Below are 20,208 nucleotides of genomic sequence, written 5' to 3'. Positions count from 1 at the left end.
AACAAAAGTTTTCATCCGTAGATATTCATCTACAAAAGTATGAATCATGCACTAAATACTGAATTTTCATCAGTAAAACTGGCTACATTGCTGGCCTTTAGGTATTCTGCTTGCAATGTTTTAAAATACATTATGTTTATTTTAATTCTGTTCACAACCGGATACAGGCTCATTATAAAACCCACTGAAGTCAAGTAAAGACTTCCCTTTATGGTAAGGAGATCACAACCATAGCACTTTACAGGTTTTGGGGTTTTTCGTATTTTTCCTTAAACAATGACAGCGGTATTTATTCTGCTGAGGAAGTCCTATGAATACACTCACCCCTAAGCGTTGTTTATCACAGGTTGCCGTTTCACTGTAACTATTTAAGCAGAGCTCCTCTAGCTCATATTGTAACGTCATCTAGTGCCAAGTAGAAATATTATTGATCTCAGTAGAAAAAACAAGGTTGAACAAAAGGAAAAGCCTCACGTTATTTAAGAAACTTAAACTCTCCAAAGCATGAGTGGTGAAAAACACGCAGACAATATTGCTAGAGATGCTTGCACTGCTGCTCTAACCGCTTTCTCTGGAAAAATTAGGCCTTCAGTCTCCCCAGGTAGTTAAACCTGCACCTTCTCTTACTTCATCCACAACCAACTTGCTTATATATTAAAAGAGACATTTCAAACATCTGATGAAAATAATTTAACCACAACAGTTTTCTCTAATGTTTGATATATGTTTAACATGAGCTTCTCCTAATCCTACTAGTTAAAGCCTGCACAAAGCCCCTCGGATTCCTCTGGCTGTTGGTGGCGGGTGTAAGTGCAGGAAGTGCAGCGGGGTGAGGAAGGTGAGCACCCCCGAACGGAGGGGCTGCACAAAATCCCAGCGGCTGCTGAGCCTGGACAAGGATGTGAGGTTATTAATGGGAGCAGCAATTTGTGTTTTGCTTTTTGTGTTGGTTGGTTGGTTGTGTTTTAGAGGAGGGGTGTTGGTAAAGTGAAAATGATAGCTAAAGAAGTTGGTGCATCGGGATACCAAGGCCTTTTTGCTTTATTGTGAGTGAAAAAGAACTTTATGTAGGTCTTCACAGAACTTAATCTAGATAGCAGAATATTGTAAAAAATGTATTAGCTTAGCTTTTGAAACCAGGAGCTGATTAGCCGCTGTACAACGCTGTGCTTAAATGTTTCTGGTTGTAGAGTTATGTGTTGTGAAGTAGCTCTGGTTTTTGGATTGGGCCCAAAACAATTTCATATCAAAATCAGAACATGGACAACTTCATATTAAGCTTCTAAAAAAAAAAATTACAATCATTTGAATTAGAGAGTGACTGCAATATGGCTCAGCTGTCCGAGATGTACCTGCTGAAGCTCTTGCATGCAGTGCAACTGTAAGGCTGTCAAAGCTTCTGAATTTCAAAGGAGAAGCAGAATGGGCCCAGGCGTAGGCTGCAGCTGTAATCTGTGTTTGGTAGCGTACAAGTCCCCTCATGAGTCACACTCCAGAGAACACTGTGGATTCTGTTTAGCCTCTTGGGATTTTTTTTTTCCCTGGGCTGCGATCTAATACTTCTTCCATGCCCCATCTCTCCTCCTGTGGACAAGCCATGTTTAGCTTGAGTTGGAGCCTAGGGAATTCACAGTTCTGATGTAGATACTTTCTGACATAGTTCATACGACTAATTTTATATGTGGCCCAAGGCTGGAAATTGCTCTCTACCCTACCTACCAAATTCATCCCTGATAACAGCTCTGCCTCTTAAGCTGATATTCACACTGTTTCTGCCTTTCTTTCTCTTGTATTCGGAATAGCATTTAAATCCACTTTTATGCTTTGTTTTACAACTGATAAGTACAGCAGGTTTGTCAGATTTTCTTTGCCCTTCCCTAAATTAGACCATCATGAGAATTAATGGCTTTATTCTTTTACAGGCCTGCTTTCCTCTTCTACTCTTTTCCATTTTGACCAGCTCTATGATGCTCTTCCTGCATCATGTTGCTCTTTCCCTCTTGCTTTCTTTGACCTATTGTCTCTGAACTCCCTTATGTTGTTCTCTCTTTATGACTCTCCTATATTCCTTTTTTGACTTATGTTGATAGCTTGCTGCTCCTGCATATTCATTCAACCTATGTCAGTTTTTCCATTCACCAAGGTTCTTTTGATTTGTTCTTGGTGAAACATTACTCATTTTCTGTTGCTTAGTTCCCAGTTTTAACTGTCACATTGCCAGTCCACTCCTCCCATGCTCTATCACAGCCTTTCTGTGAATTTGGAGTTGATTACCTCTACTGAAACCATCTCCCATATTTTGCTTTCCTCTTCCCAAAACTTTATGCTGTGTCTCTCATTGCAAAGTCTGTCTTGGCAACTGTCAGCCCCGTTGGCTTTCAGCAATGTCTTTTCTCTAGCAAAGCCATTCTGGTGGACATCTGATTACCCACCTGACTTTTTTGACCATGCATTTATTATATATGTATATATATATTTTTCCTTCTTAATGTAATTAAATTCCATATGTGCAGACCCATCTTTACAACTTCTGAGTGAATCCTTTCCCACTGGCCTTTTTCTTTCTCTATATAGAGTTCTGCTGATTTATTCCAACGTGATATAGAAAGATGAGCACATCTGCTCTTCTCAGCTCATCATTCATCCCTCTACCACCATCTTTTCTTTCTTCTTTTCATGGATGCAGAAGTTTCTTGGTTGCCTTTCAGTTCACCTTAGAAATTTTACGCAGCTTCTGTGACTTTACTCTCTCATTCTTTGCCTTAGTTTCTGCTTCACCTCTGGTTCTTTCACATAAAATACACAAGCAGAACTGCTGTGAATTTATTTCTGTACTGAGTCTCAAAGACACTTTCTTATTCATCGTCACAGATAAAACTTGTCTATTGTTTCCATGGTTCCCATTTACTGGAGCATTTTCTCCTTGCTTCTTGCTTGGCTTTGAGCTTCAATCTTTGAATCTTCACTGGCTCCTTCTCCCTATCACATTAAACAAATTTCTTGTCTTCAGGATATCTGCATCCAGGCTCTCAGGTTCTTATTACAGAGATTCTGATTTTTGACCTCTGATCAGCTTGTACCTGTCACAGGAACGGTCTAAAACAAGCTTGGTTTTGCTCCCTTATATGGCCTTTTATACACAGGAAGAGAAAGTTCCTTTTGCAAGCCTGCATTGTTATCCTGTTTCAAATCCCTCTAACTTTCGTTTACTATGGTAACTACCAAAATTCCTTATGAGATATTGTGTGCAATAAAGCTGAATGAGTGATATGAAATTTGCCACTATATTCATGACCAAACTTGACATTTACTAGCCTTTTTTAATGTAATAAACTTGTCTCCTTAAGCACTGTAAGACCTCTGAAACAGGAGCCTTGTGGTATGTGAGTCTTAGCTCATGAATCACCCATGTAATAATTACAGTAATGCTGATGATAAAAGCTAAACAGCTACTCCAATGAAGACATAAGCTACACTATGGTAATCACCTGAGGTGCTTACAAAGCACGGAGTGGTTACTGCGATTCGTTTGTTGCTTTATTACAAAATTTTAAAGAGTCTGATGTTTGTATGTTCCTAAAGCAGATGCTCTGTGTGTTGTTACAAAGTACAGAAACCAAGGTTAGGATAGGCCACTGTGACAAAGAATGCACAAATAACAGGTAATACCTCTTGCTAAACAGAAGACTCCGAGATCATTACACTTGTTTCTACCACCTGAGGAATGAAATCTTAGATAACATAATTTAATTCCCCTTTTCTACCCTCACAAATGAATGTTCTAAGAATGTTTTATGTAAATGTGAGATGCTAAGAAACTAAAAAAAATGAGCTTTATTCTTTATTTTAACCATATAACCCTTCTTCTGTACTGAAACTGAAATAATTGTTCTTATCCATATCTGTGAAACCCCTGCCTTGAAGTTTTTATGCTGTGCTGTATCTCAATTAACATTATTTAAAGGCTAGCTAAAACCATGATTTGATGTGATTGATTTCTATTATGGTGACAGCTATTGGGAGAGTAAAGCAAGATCTTGCTGATATCCCTGGCTGCTAAGGACTTTTGGCAAGACAAAAAACAAGAGTGGAAATTCTCAACAATGAAACAGTATCATACAAAGCAGGTACTATTAAATGTATATGCACTAATAAATAACATGTTACACATTAAAATAGAAGTCGTGTAAGTTCATATTTTTCAACCAGAGCAGTATGGCCAAGTAGGAATGAGACCCACCCCATCCTGCTGTACATACATATAAGTGAATCTTGTCCCATGATGTAGGTGATGTGGGGAAAGGAAAAATAAATACTGGTAAATCTAGTGTTCAATTTCAAACACTTAATTACAGTTTGCTATTTTGGAGTGCTGAAATATCTTTTGTTCACTAAAATTTCTGCTGTGATTCTTAGGAAAGACAGAAAGCAAAGTATTAATACTTTAGGTTGCAAGTAGTTGTGGTTCAATTTCTTTTCTCACAAAAGCTAGAGATTCAATATCTAGCTTGGATCATTCTGTCCCTCTCCTAGTAGTGTAGAATCATCCTCTTCAGAATGTATTTTAATTGTTTGTCACATCTACATTGAAATGCTTGCAAGTACATGCAGGAAAAACTTCAAAGGACTTCTAGGGCAACTTTGGAAATGCAACCTAGGAGACATAGTCTTATGAAAATGTAGTATAAATTATATTTTGTAGGCTCTGAAATTTTTCTTAAGCCCATCTCTGAGAGTATCTCAGTGGCATGTAGTTGAGTTTGCAAAAACACTCATTGCAGACCCTCTTGACACAAGTAAACAGAGAGCAAGAAAGGTGCCAAAGCGGGCCGAGGCCAAGCGTATGATGAGGAAGCTGTGACATCTCTGATTCTGCTGCCTACTGTGCTCAGAGCTTAGCCGGAGCAACAAGCCCTTCCTAGAAAATAGGCAAGTTATCACCAATCAGCTCTTAGCAATGTGTTTTCCCTCTGTGAGAGGTAACTGCTTCCTGCTGTTGCCTTCTGCAGAGTTCCAACTGGTAGGCTTAACCCCTAATTTGGGAAAGAATAATTGCTCTAACAGCCACTGAAAAGCTGTCAGCACTTGCTTGGAGGGGCATTTCCTGTGCTTTTTGTATGAAACATTCACCTTGTAGTCACTGTTCATTTGTACTACATCTCAAAGTTCCCTGTATTAAAAATGGAAGACGGGAGGGTTAACAACACTTAACTTGGATATAGAAAGAAGCTTACAAGGTATGTTGTGGTAGTGCTTCACTTTACTGAACAAGCAGGAAGCAGGTAGTATGTCTAACAGTACTGTTCGCCAAGGGGAAATCAAATCTGTTATTGAATTCTGCAAAGATCAGTAACTATCCCTTTTACAAAATAATAAAGCAAAGTTAATCATCTACTCTTGCTTCCTAATTTAGTTATTCAAATGTTCAGTGCAAACAGAAAACATGAAAGAAAACTCAGGAGGATATCTGTGTAAGATATTTATATAAATAGAAACACTGGGAAAAGTAGTTGTGATTCTGTTTAGTTTCTACTTCGGGAAGACCAGCCAGAAGAGGACTGCGGGAGCAGCACTGCCGTAAGCTCTTGCTGAGGGAGAAACTGGAGCACAGCTCAGTACTGTTTGTTTTCATGTAGGTTTAGACAATAAAACACAGAAGGCTGAAAGGGAGATTTGATTTACTATTGTTCATAAACCGCATTTTCTTAGGTCTGCAAGCTTCAGCTGTCCCTCCGTTTTTGCCAGGGTTTTAGATTTTTGCTTTTCTTTACATATTTTTCCGTCTGTATTTTCTGTTTGGATGATAAAAGGTTTAGAAGTCTAGAAGAGGAGAAGAAAGTGAGTGGTTTGCAGCAAGGAAGTGAAGTCTCTCATTTCATTCATTTCTTTTCTCATTGTTTGGCAGGTGGAAAGCACAGATTTACAGAGCTGAACTGGATCAGCTGAAGAAGTGGGAGAAGAGAAACAAAACAAGTGCAGCACCATTGAAAAGAGCTTCAGCTTTATCTGGCACCATCACCACAGCAACCAGAAAACACAATTAAAAGACAAGGGCTAGAGCAGAGGAGGTGAAAGTGCACCTCTTTATCTTTGGACAGAAGGCAGCAAAATAATTATGCAGGACAGAAGAGAGTATTTGATGGATCTAGCCAAACTGTGGCAGAGGGAATTGTCCCTTCATTAACAGGAATGTGCCACTGTTTATGCACTGGAGAGGGGAGTGCCATGAGAACTACTGAAGAGACTATTTCTGTGGTTGCATATCTACATGTGTTTGCACCACGGCTGGGACTGAATTAGGTGGTACAGGCATCTTGGACCATCACGTGTTGGATAGTGACTTTTTTTGTTCAAGGTGTACCTGGCACAAGAACTGAAAGACACCACAGATTTTTTTCACTGGCACAAAGAGAGCGAGACAATCTCCAGCCTTTCCCTTCTATAACTGCCTGCTATACCATGGGATGTCGGCAAAGCTCTGAGGAGAAAGAGGCAGCGCGGCGGTCCCGTAGGATTGACCGCCACCTGCGCTCTGAAAGTCAGCGACAACGAAGAGAGATTAAGCTCCTTCTCCTGGGTACCAGCAATTCTGGGAAGAGTACTATAGTAAAGCAGATGAAAATCATTCATAGTGGTGGCTTTAACCTGGAGGCCTGTAAGGAATACAAACCTTTGATTATCTATAATGCAATTGACTCCCTCACACGTATCATTCGGGCTCTAGCCACCCTTAAGATAGAATTTCACAATCCCGACAGAGCATACGATGCTGTGCAGCTTTTTGCTCTGACAGGGCCAGCTGAGAGCAAGGGCGAGATTACCCCTGAGCTGCTGGGAGTCATGAAACGGCTCTGGGCAGACCCTGGGGTGCAAGAGTGTTTTTGCCGCTCCAATGAGTATCACCTAGAGGATAATGCTGCATACTACTTAAACGACCTCGAAAGGATTGCAGCACTGGACTACATCCCTACAGTGGAAGATATTCTGCGTTCTCGGGACATGACCACAGGGATTGTAGAGAATAAGTTCACCTTCAAAGAGCTGACTTTCAAAATGGTGGATGTGGGTGGACAGAGATCTGAACGCAAAAAATGGATCCACTGTTTCGAGGGGGTTACAGCAATAATTTTCTGTGTGGAGCTGAGTGGATATGACTTGAAGCTGTATGAAGATAACCAAACAGTAAGTGTACCTTCTGCTCCTTACTCTTCTCTTCTCTTCCTTTCCCCTTTGCCAGCGTTTGGCCTTTTTTCTCTCCCTCACTTCCCTCCCAAGGCAGTAATCCCTGAGTTCCCAGCCCCAAATGTGATTTCCTTCCCCTCAGGCACAATCTGTAGTAAAAAGCCAGAAGCTACAATTCCTTTATTTGGATAGTTTTTCCTACTGGTCATATTTCTTTTTTACTATTACTTTTGGGAAATAGAGGCCAATGGAATGTGCTCTTCAGACAACAGCAGATTTGGTTTTTGTGCCTTTTTGCTAAATGTTTGTCTAGTTAAGTGTTAGTCCAAATGTCGCTTTTAAAAGGTTGACAGTACTGACATTCTGGTGCAAAGGGATGGTTAATATGGATGCCATGTTTTGCAAGTCCTGGGAAATTTTTAAGCTAAACCACTAACAAGTAAAAGTTTTCTCCCCATATTTTTCCAGGATTTTGAATCAGAATTTGGGATTAAATTGATTTTAAAAAATAATAGTTCAGATGTGGTTTTTAATTAGTATGGAACTTTAAAATGTTGTTTGACTGTTTTTGTTTAAATGGCTGATTTGCCTTGTCCAATGAGTAACTATTCCTGTTTAATTCCCTTTAACGTTATTAGCTTCTGATTTTCACAGCATGCAAATACAGTAACTATGGAAAAATAGATGAACACTTAGGCATATGCAATTGTGTGTTTACTATCACATTCAGCTTGTCTGAGTTAAGCTTTATGGTGTTTTACTTGAACTTAGTTTTTTTGACAGACTTGTAAAATGTGATGCTTAAGAGACGGGAGTTTGTGGGTAGGAACACATAATGAGTCTGTCATCTAGAGGTTCATAAACATGCTGTATTTATGTTTGAAAACAGCTGCCTTTCAGGAAGAATTAAAATCTATACTGTAAAATCATAAAGTTAACCTTAAAATGTTTCTACTTCTCTTATACTCTCTTGCACATGTTCAGTTGTTGTACATTGAGAAAGCTTGTTCAGCAGTGTTGGTTCCTGGAGTACTCCAGAACACCTGAATCCTTGTTCTTTTACACAGGTGCATTACATGAGTGTTGTTGGGGAGGAAATTGTTCCAAGAAATTTTACATGCTGTTTGAAATCTAACTGTACCTCAGTAATCTACAGAAAGAGGACCTTTCAGCCAGGTCTAATGATCTGGTTTTGGCAGTCTTCTGTGGACGAGGATTATTGATCAGCCTGATTAGACAGACCCCCATTTATGTGTAGTACACACAGCTCAAAGTTTCTCTACCGAGAATCTGAAGTCAAATGTAGTGTACTGCATTTGTATGTGTAAGACCCCATCACCTTTTTGACATCCTCTAATGCTTGGATGACTGTGACACCATTGTATATGCAGCTACCCACTTCCTTTTCCCTTTTTGCCCTAAAACAATAATTTCGAGGAATCCCTGAGACTCTCATGACTGATTACCAACTAATAGAGACTTCTCTAAAGTGATCAAGTGGGGGAACAGGTTGAGAGAAAGGGAACTCTGCCCACAAACAGACTGGGTGGGAAGGAGTACTGAAGCTCTACATCAGATGTCTGTCACACTGCAGATCTCTGTTGTGAATTCTACCCTGAAAAGCTCCACTCCCCTGTCCTGTGGAAGGGGCCAATGGTCACCTTCTTCACTGTTGTTTATTTTGTACCAGACTTGTGAAATGTCAACATAGTTGCATCCCTGATTTTATTTTTTTTTTTTCCATTAAAAATAGTTTATTGAGAGCTGCTGTACTCTTTAAAGATTCCAAATACGTGGTCATGGTTTTGATAATGATTTGAATAACTGTAGTGGCTTTAATGGCTAAATGTAAAAGCCTCCCCCAAATTATGCATGTTTTCTATAACACATGCTGTTCACCAGATTCCTGGGGCAAGATGAACTCTATCAGTACCTGAAACAACTCCAGTCTGCATTTTATACAATATCCCTTATCATAGAATCACAGTACAGATTAAAATATTGTCAAGTAACCTAGGGGATTCCAGAGTTGTGGTGATGGGAGCTTATTGTAATTGAGGTGGGCAAACTTCATGAGATAGAAGTGGTTCAAGAAAGAAATTACATAGCTGATACTTTGGACATATTTCCCGGAGTTTGTATTGGAAGCTGACAGCAGTCACTGAGGTAGAGCTGGAGGAAGATGCTAATATTTCCTTGCAAGCCGTATGAAAAAAATCATAGACCAAAACCAAATAAATATCAGACAAAAGCCATAGAGCAATATTTCTCAGAAATCTCACCCTTGGCTTTTTGTGTGCTGGTTTGTTTTTACTGCCATACCTGTCTGTTCAAGTTCCCTGTTCTGCAACCAACTCCTTCCCGCCAACCCAGCATAAGACTAGAACATCACCGAAGAGGTAAAACTATTCCCTTAATATCCTATGTATGTAGGAAAGGGATATCACTTTATAAAGTCTCTTTTACTGGTAAAGCGATATGAAATTATTTCAATTCATTCGTACTTTTAATTCCTTCGTCAGTATTTTTAGTTGCTAATAGAGTTTCCTTAAGAAGATTCATTAGAAGGGAAGTTAAGTGATAAGTTTGAAAGGCAATTATACTTAGGTATGAACCAAGACTACAAAATAGTTTCCAAAAATATTCCCTTTGTTTTACAATCTTGCCTTGTATGGTTGAATTCCTTTTGCGTGCACTTTCTATGATTCTTCAAGGGAAAAAGACCTTGTGGTCAAGAACATTCTCCATAGCTGACTTTTGATAAAACCTTTCACAAATACTTGCATTTTACTGCAAATGAAATATGCATTTTGACTACTAAATCTTTTACAAAGATTTTTCTAATTAGAAGGCAGCTAAGTGACAAGTTTGAGAAGTAATTATGCGAGGTCATGAGAAATGTCAGACCAGAGAAATTTATTTTAAGAAAGAAAAAGAAAAGATTGTTACCTAATTTTTAGTAGCATTGTTGGGTTTGTCTAGGTCTTTCTGTCATGCTGCCATCCTCTCCGTATGCTTGAGGCTATTCTACAAGTGTGGAATTATCTCTTAACAGCTTTTTGCAAAGACAGGATATTTGCAATGGTCCTTGTCAGAACTGTTTTTGTTGGTATAGCTTACCGCATATATATTAATAGTTGGTCCTGAATAGAGCTAACTTGTGAAGCCTGTTCAGGGTGAGAATATTATAGTGAGACCAATGTGCAGAAGGGAGAACAAAAATACTGCCCCAAATATCAGTTGCCTGGATAATTTTTCCTTTGTGTGTTATTAAGAGACAAGTTACATTTTATATTGCCTGGAAAGAAATGAGAGAAGGGAAAGACAAAATTTTTACGGGGCTTTTGTCCTTCTGCTACACTTCATTCTGGGTAACATCACTTGCAGAGACAATCACCTGAGTTAACAATTTGTATGTCTGGCCAAACCAATATTTTGACTTGTCTGTTCAAAATGTGCAACACTTTGCTGTTTACTAAAGAGCAAGATGGTGAAAATTATAATTCTTCACTTTTATTTTTGATTCTCTCCACCTTGTGTTTTTGCTTCTGTCACTCTCTATGACAGTACTTTTCCTGCTTATCTAGGATTATCTGCAAATGTGATCTGGGCCTGTTTTCATTTCCACAATGTCTTACACATTTTTTTCTAGCTAACATGTAATAAATATAGCTTCATCTTTCCATGCACATAACTAGTATGACTCATCTAGGCATCAGCTGCCTCTTCTTTTGACACAGTTGCAAAATTGGTTTGTACAATACCTTTGGAATGCTGTTGATTTATTACAAGATTATTATTCCTGACCAGCACTCTGAGAAGGCTGCCTTAAGTTTTTATATCCCCATCCTGATTTCATCTCTATTATACCAAATAAATGACTTGTCTTCATTTTTAGGGTCCTTAGCAGCTGATTGACCTGTTCTATCTTTTATTACATATTAAGATGTCATCTCTGGCCTTTGATAATGTGAAATTACAAAGTAATGTAATGATTTCTTTTTTTCCACCTGACATGTTGCATCCTGCACTTAGGAGGAGTTTTCTGTTAATCCCTAAGTGTCTCATCGTTATTTAAATTTGCTTTTAAATTAATGTGTGCTAGAGAATGTTAAATCATCTGTACTCTCTCATGTTAGTACTCCTGTCTCTCACCCTGAAAAGGAGTCTTGCGGTTTCTTTGCCAGTGTCCTCATCTGTCTGCGTGCACTCAGTTTTGTGTTTCATACCTGCTATACATCCTAATGGATAGTTTTCCATTTTCTTTCATAGTCTGTACATGCAACAGGGTTCTAGACCATTAGAAAGGTTCTTCAAAGATACAATAATAAAGTAAATAATGAAATAAGTTAAACATGAATGTATAAATGAGAATTCCTGAGGTCAGTATTTGCAACAGAACCACATGCTGCAGGAGAAACCGAGTAAAGCTTGTACACATCTGCTTTTCCTAGAAATGACAGTAGTTCAATAATTTTATAAACATGAATGCTAAAAAACCAAAACAAACCAAACACTTGCTGGCTATATTATTAGAATATTTTATGTGAATTGGGCAGTATTTGTAAAAGGAGGACATTCTAGTCCCCTCACTGAAAGCTTAAAACTTAACAAATACTACTTTTTTTATAATACATGCTTGAAAGGTGGTGGGGTTTTTTAAGTTGTGAATATTTGACAACTGAAACATACCTAATAATGTTCTCATGGGGTTGTTTGAAGGGGCCCTCAGTCTAGACCAAAGCCTTTTCAAGTACAACTTTTTGTTGTCTTTTGCATTAAAAATGTTCTGTGGCTGCCAAACTCTTACCTCATCCCAACTTGAACCTCATTTTGCTTAAGTTAACTGAATTGGTTTCTCTGCTAATTTAGAGTCCTATCACCTGAACTTTATGCTATACAATATAAAGTTTTGATTCTTCAAGAGAGATGACAGATGGTTTATCAAGGATTACAATGTATTCACATTTTCGTATGTTCAGGTGATGCCACAAAGTGATAAGAACTTGCTCAAGCAAATAAGCCATCAAAACACAACCTCATAATATTATGAACTCATATTTCAAATGTAAGAAGGCATATGTTAGGTTTTGATATAACAAGGCACAGTAGAAAGAGTAACGTTTTCACAGTTAAATACAAATAAGAGCATACAGTACTGTAACCAAATAATCCAGAATATATCACAGCATACATTTTCAGAAAGCATGTTTACTAAGACCTGCTTCACCTTGCAATTCTTGATATGCATTTAAGCCACTTGCATAATCATTCCCATTGCAGGCAATAGTGCAATTAAGCCAGATTAATACCATGACTAGTGTTAGTTGAACTTCTGTTTGTAGTGTGAGCGCTTTTGTTTATGTAAATTCAAGGTTCCTTACATTTCTTATGGTATCATCACCATTTTTGTTTGATGTATGTGGTGTTTCTACATGGGCTTTTCAAGAGTAGGTTCTTTTGAGCAGAAGTCAGGTGCTAGGAAGACAAATCACAGTGTTGCTATTCCAGCAGTTTTTTAAACTAAAAATAATGGCATCTAATATTAAAAACTTAGGTAACTGCCATTTCTCTGGCAGTGTGACAAGGCTTTTACAGGAACTTGAATTCCTTTAAAGATACTGTTAGACGGTTCAGTATCTTGTTGACTCATATAGTGCGCATACCAGAAAGAGATTTTGGAGTTGTAACAGCTCGATCTATGAAAATATCAATTTGATGTTCAATAGTGGTCAAAAAAGCAAGCAATGTTAGGAAAGCACTGCAGAAAGAATCAGTATCAAATGCAGAGCATGTCTGTTTTTAGGATGCTATCTAAGTTATTGTTCTCCCATTATGAGGAAAATATGTTAGAAATAGAGCAAAGTACAGAATATTTTCAATAAAAATAACACTTAATAGATGGGGACTTTTTCCCCTGGCATACAGAAAATTGATTTCTAATCATTAGCTATTGTCTCTCTAAGAACCAAGAAAATCAAATTATATTAGTCGCTAAGATGATCTGAACAAGGTAAAGGCAGCTCAGCACTACACAATGTAGAGTGAAATTATGGAGCATTTTGCCTGAGTGTGTTGTGGCACCAAAACTCTGAAAAAGTTTAGAATGAAATAGAAAAATGTATAAAGGAAAATATCTGAAGGCCTATTAAATTTTAAGATAGTGCTTTTGTCTTGGAAGTTCTGAGTTCAGATCTTGAGAAGCAGGGATAAAATACTAGGGAAGTATTTGTGTTTCCCTGGATCTTAATTTTCTTCCCCTCCCTAAATTATCTGTTTATAGCAAGTGTAAGACATGGGATTTTGGGTAAGATGGATCTTTGTCTCGGATGGCTGTGGTGGTGGTTTTTTTCTTTGGGTATTTTTCTTTGTGGTTTTTTGTTTGTTTTTCTTACGAAAAGTAATGGATGAGACATGTGTGATGTGCCATGGATTTGCTTTTATCTTTTTTTTTCGATTGTGTGCTGCCAAGACTGAATACTTCAGCCTGAGTCTTGGGATGTATTTTTGAGTATCAAAATGCATTTTTAAAGCTATTAATAGGCTTAGTTAAATTTTGAACCTGTCAACCAATGACAGTGTCCCCTGATTATACTTCAAAATTAGCAGATGATGAATAACTCTTCCACTTCAATTACTTCAGTTCTATAACTCCCGTCACTTCTTTTTTAGATATTTAATTCTGATACTGTCCTTTCTTTACATTATTACATCGATTGAAAAAACTTGCTTTCAAAATAAACAGTGTAGTCACTCTCTGCGTACTTTTCCCTGTTATTTACTGATTGGTCATATTTTTCCTATTTTTACAAACAGGAACCAACCCCCAAACATTTATCATCAGTAGAAATAAAATATTGATAATGGTTTAACACAATTTAGCATAAAAATCCATGTAACGGAAGTCCCATCTTTAGAAGCAATAATCCTTCAGTCCACCAGTTCTGGGGAGAAAGCTTATGACTAAACTAATGTTACTGAATAATACAATTGTATGTCATACATATGCTACATTTATTTAGGTTTTTTTTAGAACCCCTCCAGTTTAACAGCCGTATGTTCTCCTCTTCTGCTGTTTCCCTGGCAACATGGCATGGCAGAGTGTTGTATCAGTCGACACTGAGCTCTGCTTCAGCAGTGTCCTGCCAAAGCCAGCAGTGTTTCCAGCAATCCGAGCCCTTGCACGGCAACTGTGACACAGCAAGGAGAGTTTCTTACCATTAGTATTTGCCAACGTCGGTTGGAATGCCACTGGTGTAAATGTTTATGCAGCAGTGCCCTGATAGTAATGCCTGGGGATGTCATTGGACTTCTCAGATATTTTTACAATGCTTTTTAGTATTAGGTAGAGTTCGATAGTATGATTTCTCCTGGCAGTGATACAAAAATGGATGATTCTAATAGCAGCTTGTATTGTGCCTTTGCTGTTCTTCATAGATCAAATAAAAGCAATAATTAGAAAGAAATAAATAAACCACCAATAACCCATCCATGGAAGAACAATCAACATGAATTAGAAGTGTGAGAGGTTAATAAACGAGGTTAAAGATATGTACAAAAAAAAAAAACAAAACAAACAAAACAAAAACAAACCAAAAAAAATGAAAGGCTGACAAAACTAAATGCAATGTGGCTGTGCCTAAAATGTCCTGGAGGCAGCGTTGTGCAGAGCATCTGCCTGTCATTGCTATCCAGAAATCCACACTGAGACTTGGAGCATTTTAAAAGGTTTCAAAAGGTTAATTTGTGTTGTTTAGCTAAAAAGATTGCTGAGTACCTGCTTAGTGTGTAAGTACCTGAAGGAGTAAAAAATGCTCAATACTTAGCAAAATACATAATCTAATGGAGAAGGCAACATAAGAAATAAATGGCTACAAGCTAGGTCAGGTAATTACCAACTTGAAATAGACTTTTTTTTTTCTTCTGCAAATTTTGGGGTTTTTTTAGGAAGGAGACACAACCAGCTTTGCTGATAGAGTTTAGTCAGACAGCCATTGCCAGCTACAAATGACTAGGCTTAGGACGGAGAAAACCCAATAGATGGAAATGACCATAGTTCTGATCAATGGAAGTTAGACCAAAAGACCCAATGAATCATGATACTCCCAGTTTAATGTTTACTTATATAGAGATAAAATAAAAGTCCAAGTTTTAGAGCCTTTTTATTTTATAAATTAAATAATGTATTCTGGCTAAATCACAGAATCACAGAATGTTAGGGATTGGATTAGCCAGTTTAGGGATTGTCTTTGTATTACATACCGTGTTCCAGTCTCCTCAAGGGTGAAGATACTATAGTGGAGTATGCCCATGCAATGGTCTTTTAAGAACTGAAGCTTATATTTTTAATCAGAAAAACTGACCATCTAGGATATAAATGCTAGCTGATACTATTAGGATAATTCAGTAATGCTCAGGATTCAAATCTCTGCCATTAATAAAATAACCAAAATAGTTACTCCAAATAAGAGTCATGAATAAAAGTATAGGCAAGTCAGTACATTTCCTGCTTCCAGTTAGATTTTATATGATTAAAAGAATGTTAAGGTTTTATGGCTATTTTAGAACATTAAATGTACTCAGAGTTAAAATGTATGAGAGTCTTTTTGAAAGGGTGAAATTTTAATTGCATTTTATATCAGATGCTCTATTTGCAATAAGTGAAAGGAATTGGAAGCTTTATACAGGTGAGACTTCAAAACTAAATAGTTTAGAGTTGTGAAATATGTTTTTCAGTTACAAAAGTTAATTCTATAAGTACTTTTAATTTTGTATTTTTTCATCTTGTCCTAATTCTGTTTCTTTTGCCTAAGCACCGAAGTATACAATTATGCCATAACTGCTACCAAATATTGTAACAGAATTATTAAAAGGTAAAGGAGGAGACAAAATCTTGCTGTTGTCATAGGACCCATTATACAGACTTGAGAGGTATTGAAGGCAGGAGGTAGGCAGGGGGAAGGGAGCAGCATGGCCCTGCCAGCCAACATACACAACCACTGCTGGGTGATCTCAGCAAACCACATTTATATTTTAAATAGATCCTTTCTATTGATGTAAGGTAAAGTAGGAATACAGGCTCTTTGTCCCCCAGATATTATTTTCAGAAGCATAAAGAAATCCTGTTGGTTGTGTGGGTGAAACCGAGGAGAGGTGAGATTTTTTTTTATCTGCTCTTTGCTGACTATTTACACAATACAGTTATCACTACATTATACAAACATAGCAGAGACCTCATTTTAATCCTATATTGTACTGGTCTGTTTCATGCATTGCTTAGAAGTAGCCTGATGTTACCATAGCCCTGGCAACAAGTCCAATTTAGAGTTCCAAACCTTTTTTCCTGTGCTGCTCGCTCACATTCTCCAAACTGAGCTATTTTTTGCTGGATGAGTTCTACTGATCGCATTTACAGTGTGACCTCCCAAACAGATGTGATAGCATAACGGAGGGACATTCCACTGTGCTTTAGGAGTAGGGTAATTCCTTTTCCAGCTTCACTGTCAAGGTCAGCTTACCAGGGAGCTATGGCCTAATGCTGCGGCGTTAGAATTTGCCACCGGTCAGCAGCCATTCTTACAGCAAAAACAGAGACAAAGAACTCTTCTAGTACCCTTGCAATACAAGATGAATTATTAGCATACTAGGAAAACAGGGATGTTGAATCAAAGCCACGTATCCTTGACGTGGAGCAGCTCTGATTGTAGCTACAAGACCAAAGCATTGAGAAGTTGAATGTCATGTATCTGTATTTCCACATGTTATGGTGGTAGATTTAATCTCCAAAGATATAAAATGAACTACAATATCACAGAATAAAAATTTTAAAATTTGAAATACTGGTTTATGAATGAGACATGGAAATAGAGGAGGTATGTTTGTTTCCAGGGACGTTTAGCTGTAGATTGGGTTAATACATCTCTGCATTTCTAAGAGAGAAAATATAGTAAGTTTTAATAGCAAAATGAAATGTAGTAAACAAAGGAAAAAAATAATATGGTCTTTTCTCAGTCAAGTTGAAAAATTCTATTTTATTAGAATATTAGAGTTTTAAATTATATTTTCACCTTCATCCTGTTATCTTGTTTAAATAACTCTTGCTGTTTTAATCGGCAGTCAAGACCGGAGCTATTACTACCCTGAGTGTAATTATACCTTCTGTCTGCTAGTAGAGGAAGAAGAGAAACTGCCGGTTACTGAGTGTTCATGTTTCCAAACTACACAGTCACGAAATAAACTCTGTACTTCAGTATCCATTATGTACCAGCCCCTCCCCTCTCTTCAATATTGATGCAAAAAATAGGGATCTATTAAAAAAACAAAAAAAACAACATAAACCACCAAAAATAGAAACCATAATTTTAGCAGACTTAGAACGTAGACATTACTATAACTTCCTCTTGATACTATTTGCTAAATTGGCTAATCCATGGAATTCAGTGTCCAAAGTGGGTCTTTCCCATTCAGACATTAAATTCCACAAAATATCCAGTCATCCAGCCTGAGACAGGGTTTCAGCCACACAGTGATCAATGATAGTTGTAAGAAAGTGACACTTGAAGTTAGGTGGAGGTGTCCTGAGTAAAAAGGAGTGATGCAGCTTTTCTAAAATGTTACCACTGCTATTCTGCTCAAGAAGACATTTAAAACAGAAAGGCTACAGTGAGTCAAAGAAATGTCACCGTGTTCTGAGAATACAAAAGCCATTCTGTACTTAAATCATTCAATTTCTTCTTCAAAACATGAATATTTAAAATAGAAAAGTGCATTGACAAAAAATGCTGATGTGAATAAGTGAAGAGAGCACTCAAGGAAATAAATTTTTTGAGAAGTACCCTCACATTTTACTTAAAAACCCAACTCACCAAATATACTATAAAAATCTCAGTCTTCAGAGCCTGACTGGTGGCAATAGAGCTTAGTTCTAACTAAACAAAGATTGTAAAATTGCTATCCTAAAGTGTATTTCAAATCTAGATGCAAATAATTGCTCATCCCATGAGGTCCACTTCACTGCTGAAGTGACTGGTCTTCTCTAAGATACAAGATGAAAAAAATCAGGAGTGTTTCTTTTTTTTCCTAATGAAATATGCAGGGATGTTCTTGTACCACTGCCGTCTCTGGAGACAGACTGATTATAAGCTTTCCTGCAACCATTTATCTGGAATCAAGGATCACAGGGAGTGTCAGTGCTTTTCTAGAAGCTTTTAAAGACGAGTAACATAAAATAGAACATAAAATAGACCCATATTAGAAACCTTTACTGTTGAGTCTACCATGGTACCTAGGTAAATTATGGCATGTACCTAAGGCACACACTTCCTTCACTTCCTGAACAAGAATTTTTAAATAGCATACATGGTAAAAGGTAGTGACATAAATTATATTTTCTGATGATTGGTAGTTTAAACTGGATTTTCAAAACTGCCTATGTGATGTCTTAAACACTAAAACTGAAAAAATGAATATTCTTTGAAAACTCTGTGAGGAATTCCATGCCTTATAAGACATATGATAAATGTACCGTACCGATTCATCATAACACAGTATCTTGGCTACCCTTAGCACCACTACAAATGTAGTAATTTTTATCATCTGCTACTTAGTTGTATTATCACCTTCAAAAATTCTTGCTGCTTTCTGTTGAAATGACATTTCGTATACTATTCCCTGAATATTACAACAAAGGAAAAGAGCTTCCCTTGATTTTTTTTCTAAGTTCTTCTCACAGAATCCCAGAATGTCAGGGATTGGAAGGGACTCCGAAAGCTCATCCAGTGCAATCCCCCCATGGAGCAGGAACACCCAGATGAGGTTACACAGGAAGGTGTCCAGGCGGGTTTTGAATGCCTCCAGAGTAGGAGACTCTACAACCTCCCTGGGCAGCCTGGGCCAGTGTCTGTCACCCTTACTGAGAAGTTTCTTCTCGAATTTAAGCAGAATCCCTTGTGTTCCAGTTTGAACCCACTACCCCTTGTCCTACCGTTGGTTGTCACCAAGAAGAGCCTGGCTCCATTCTCCTGACACTCACCCTTTACATATCTGTAAACACTAATGAGATCACCCCTCAGTCTGCTCTTCTCCGAGCTCCAGAGCCCCAGCTCCCTCAGCCCTTCCTCATAAGGCAGATGCTCCACTCCCTTCAGCATCTTTGTTGCCCTGTGCTGGACTCTCTCCAGCAGTTCCCTGTTCTTCTTGAACTTCTCCTTCATTTCTCCTATCCACTGTCAAAGTAGTTACTGCTGAAGTTCCTTTTCAGTACATAAAGAAATAAACTTGTGTATGTGTGTATATACATATAAATATATATATGTAAAACCTACTAGATATAGACGCAGTTTGAATTTCAAGATACAGTTCTCAACATGTGGAATTCTGAAGTAGGTGTGCTGACGTAACTGGCATTGCATAGATTTATGTGCTAAACTTTCTTTACAGTTAGTATTGCATTCATCAAGGATTTTTCACTGCATTTGGTGATATAGGTAATTATAAAAAAAAAAATCTCAGATTTGAGTGTCATGCAGTTATATTTGCAATACCTGCACATTTCAACAGTTAGTTACACACGTGCAGTATTATAACAAGATCTGATGCCAAAAAATGTAGTTTTTTTTTTTTCCATACCTAAAAGAATAGGTGATGTCTTGGAGCATTTATCACGATTCCATTAGATACTAGAGAGTCAGGACTGCTGAGATGTGATGATAATGACAGTCTACACCATATTTAAGAGCCCTTGCCAATAAGCAGACTAAAATCTCTTTAGTCCAGCTGTATGTGCTCAGACTCCTGCTGTAAATCTCATCTGGCCTTGTGGCAGTGCTGGAAATCACCCAGGCGAGGCTTAAGACAGACTTTTCATGTTACCTGTGTAATGCACTGCAAGGGCACATGGGCTGAATGGCAGACTCATCCAGCCTACTGCATCCATCATCAAGAAAGGTGAGTGCATGGTTCTGCATTCAGATAGTAAAGACATCCTTCTGGCATGGCCCACAGTTTACTCTTTGTCCTTTGTCCTGA

General features: G+C 37.8%; 2 protein-coding genes across 4 annotated transcripts in view; one reads left to right on the top strand and one right to left on the bottom strand.

The window, feature by feature from the left end:
- The window catches only part of RSPH14 (radial spoke head 14 homolog), a 70,535-nt gene that overhangs the window by 29,624 nt on the left and 20,703 nt on the right, over positions 1-20,208 (bottom strand). The window lies entirely within an intron of this gene.
- GNAZ (G protein subunit alpha z) overlaps positions 1-20,208 on the top strand; it is a 43,584-nt gene that overhangs the window by 12,015 nt on the left and 11,361 nt on the right. For all 3 annotated transcript variants that reach the window (XM_005503896.4, XM_021289553.2, XM_021289554.2), the window contains one exon: positions 5,906-7,182. In XM_005503896.4, coding sequence (XP_005503953.1) covers positions 6,460-7,182 — 723 coding nt within the window. In that variant the 5' untranslated portion in view covers positions 5,906-6,459. The remainder of the gene's footprint in view (positions 1-5,905; positions 7,183-20,208) is intronic.

This window comes from Columba livia, chromosome 17 (genome assembly GCF_036013475.1).
Source record: "Columba livia isolate bColLiv1 breed racing homer chromosome 17, bColLiv1.pat.W.v2, whole genome shotgun sequence".
NCBI lineage: Eukaryota > Metazoa > Chordata > Aves > Columbiformes > Columbidae > Columba > Columba livia.
This window is presented reverse-complemented; position numbering and strand designations above follow the sequence as displayed.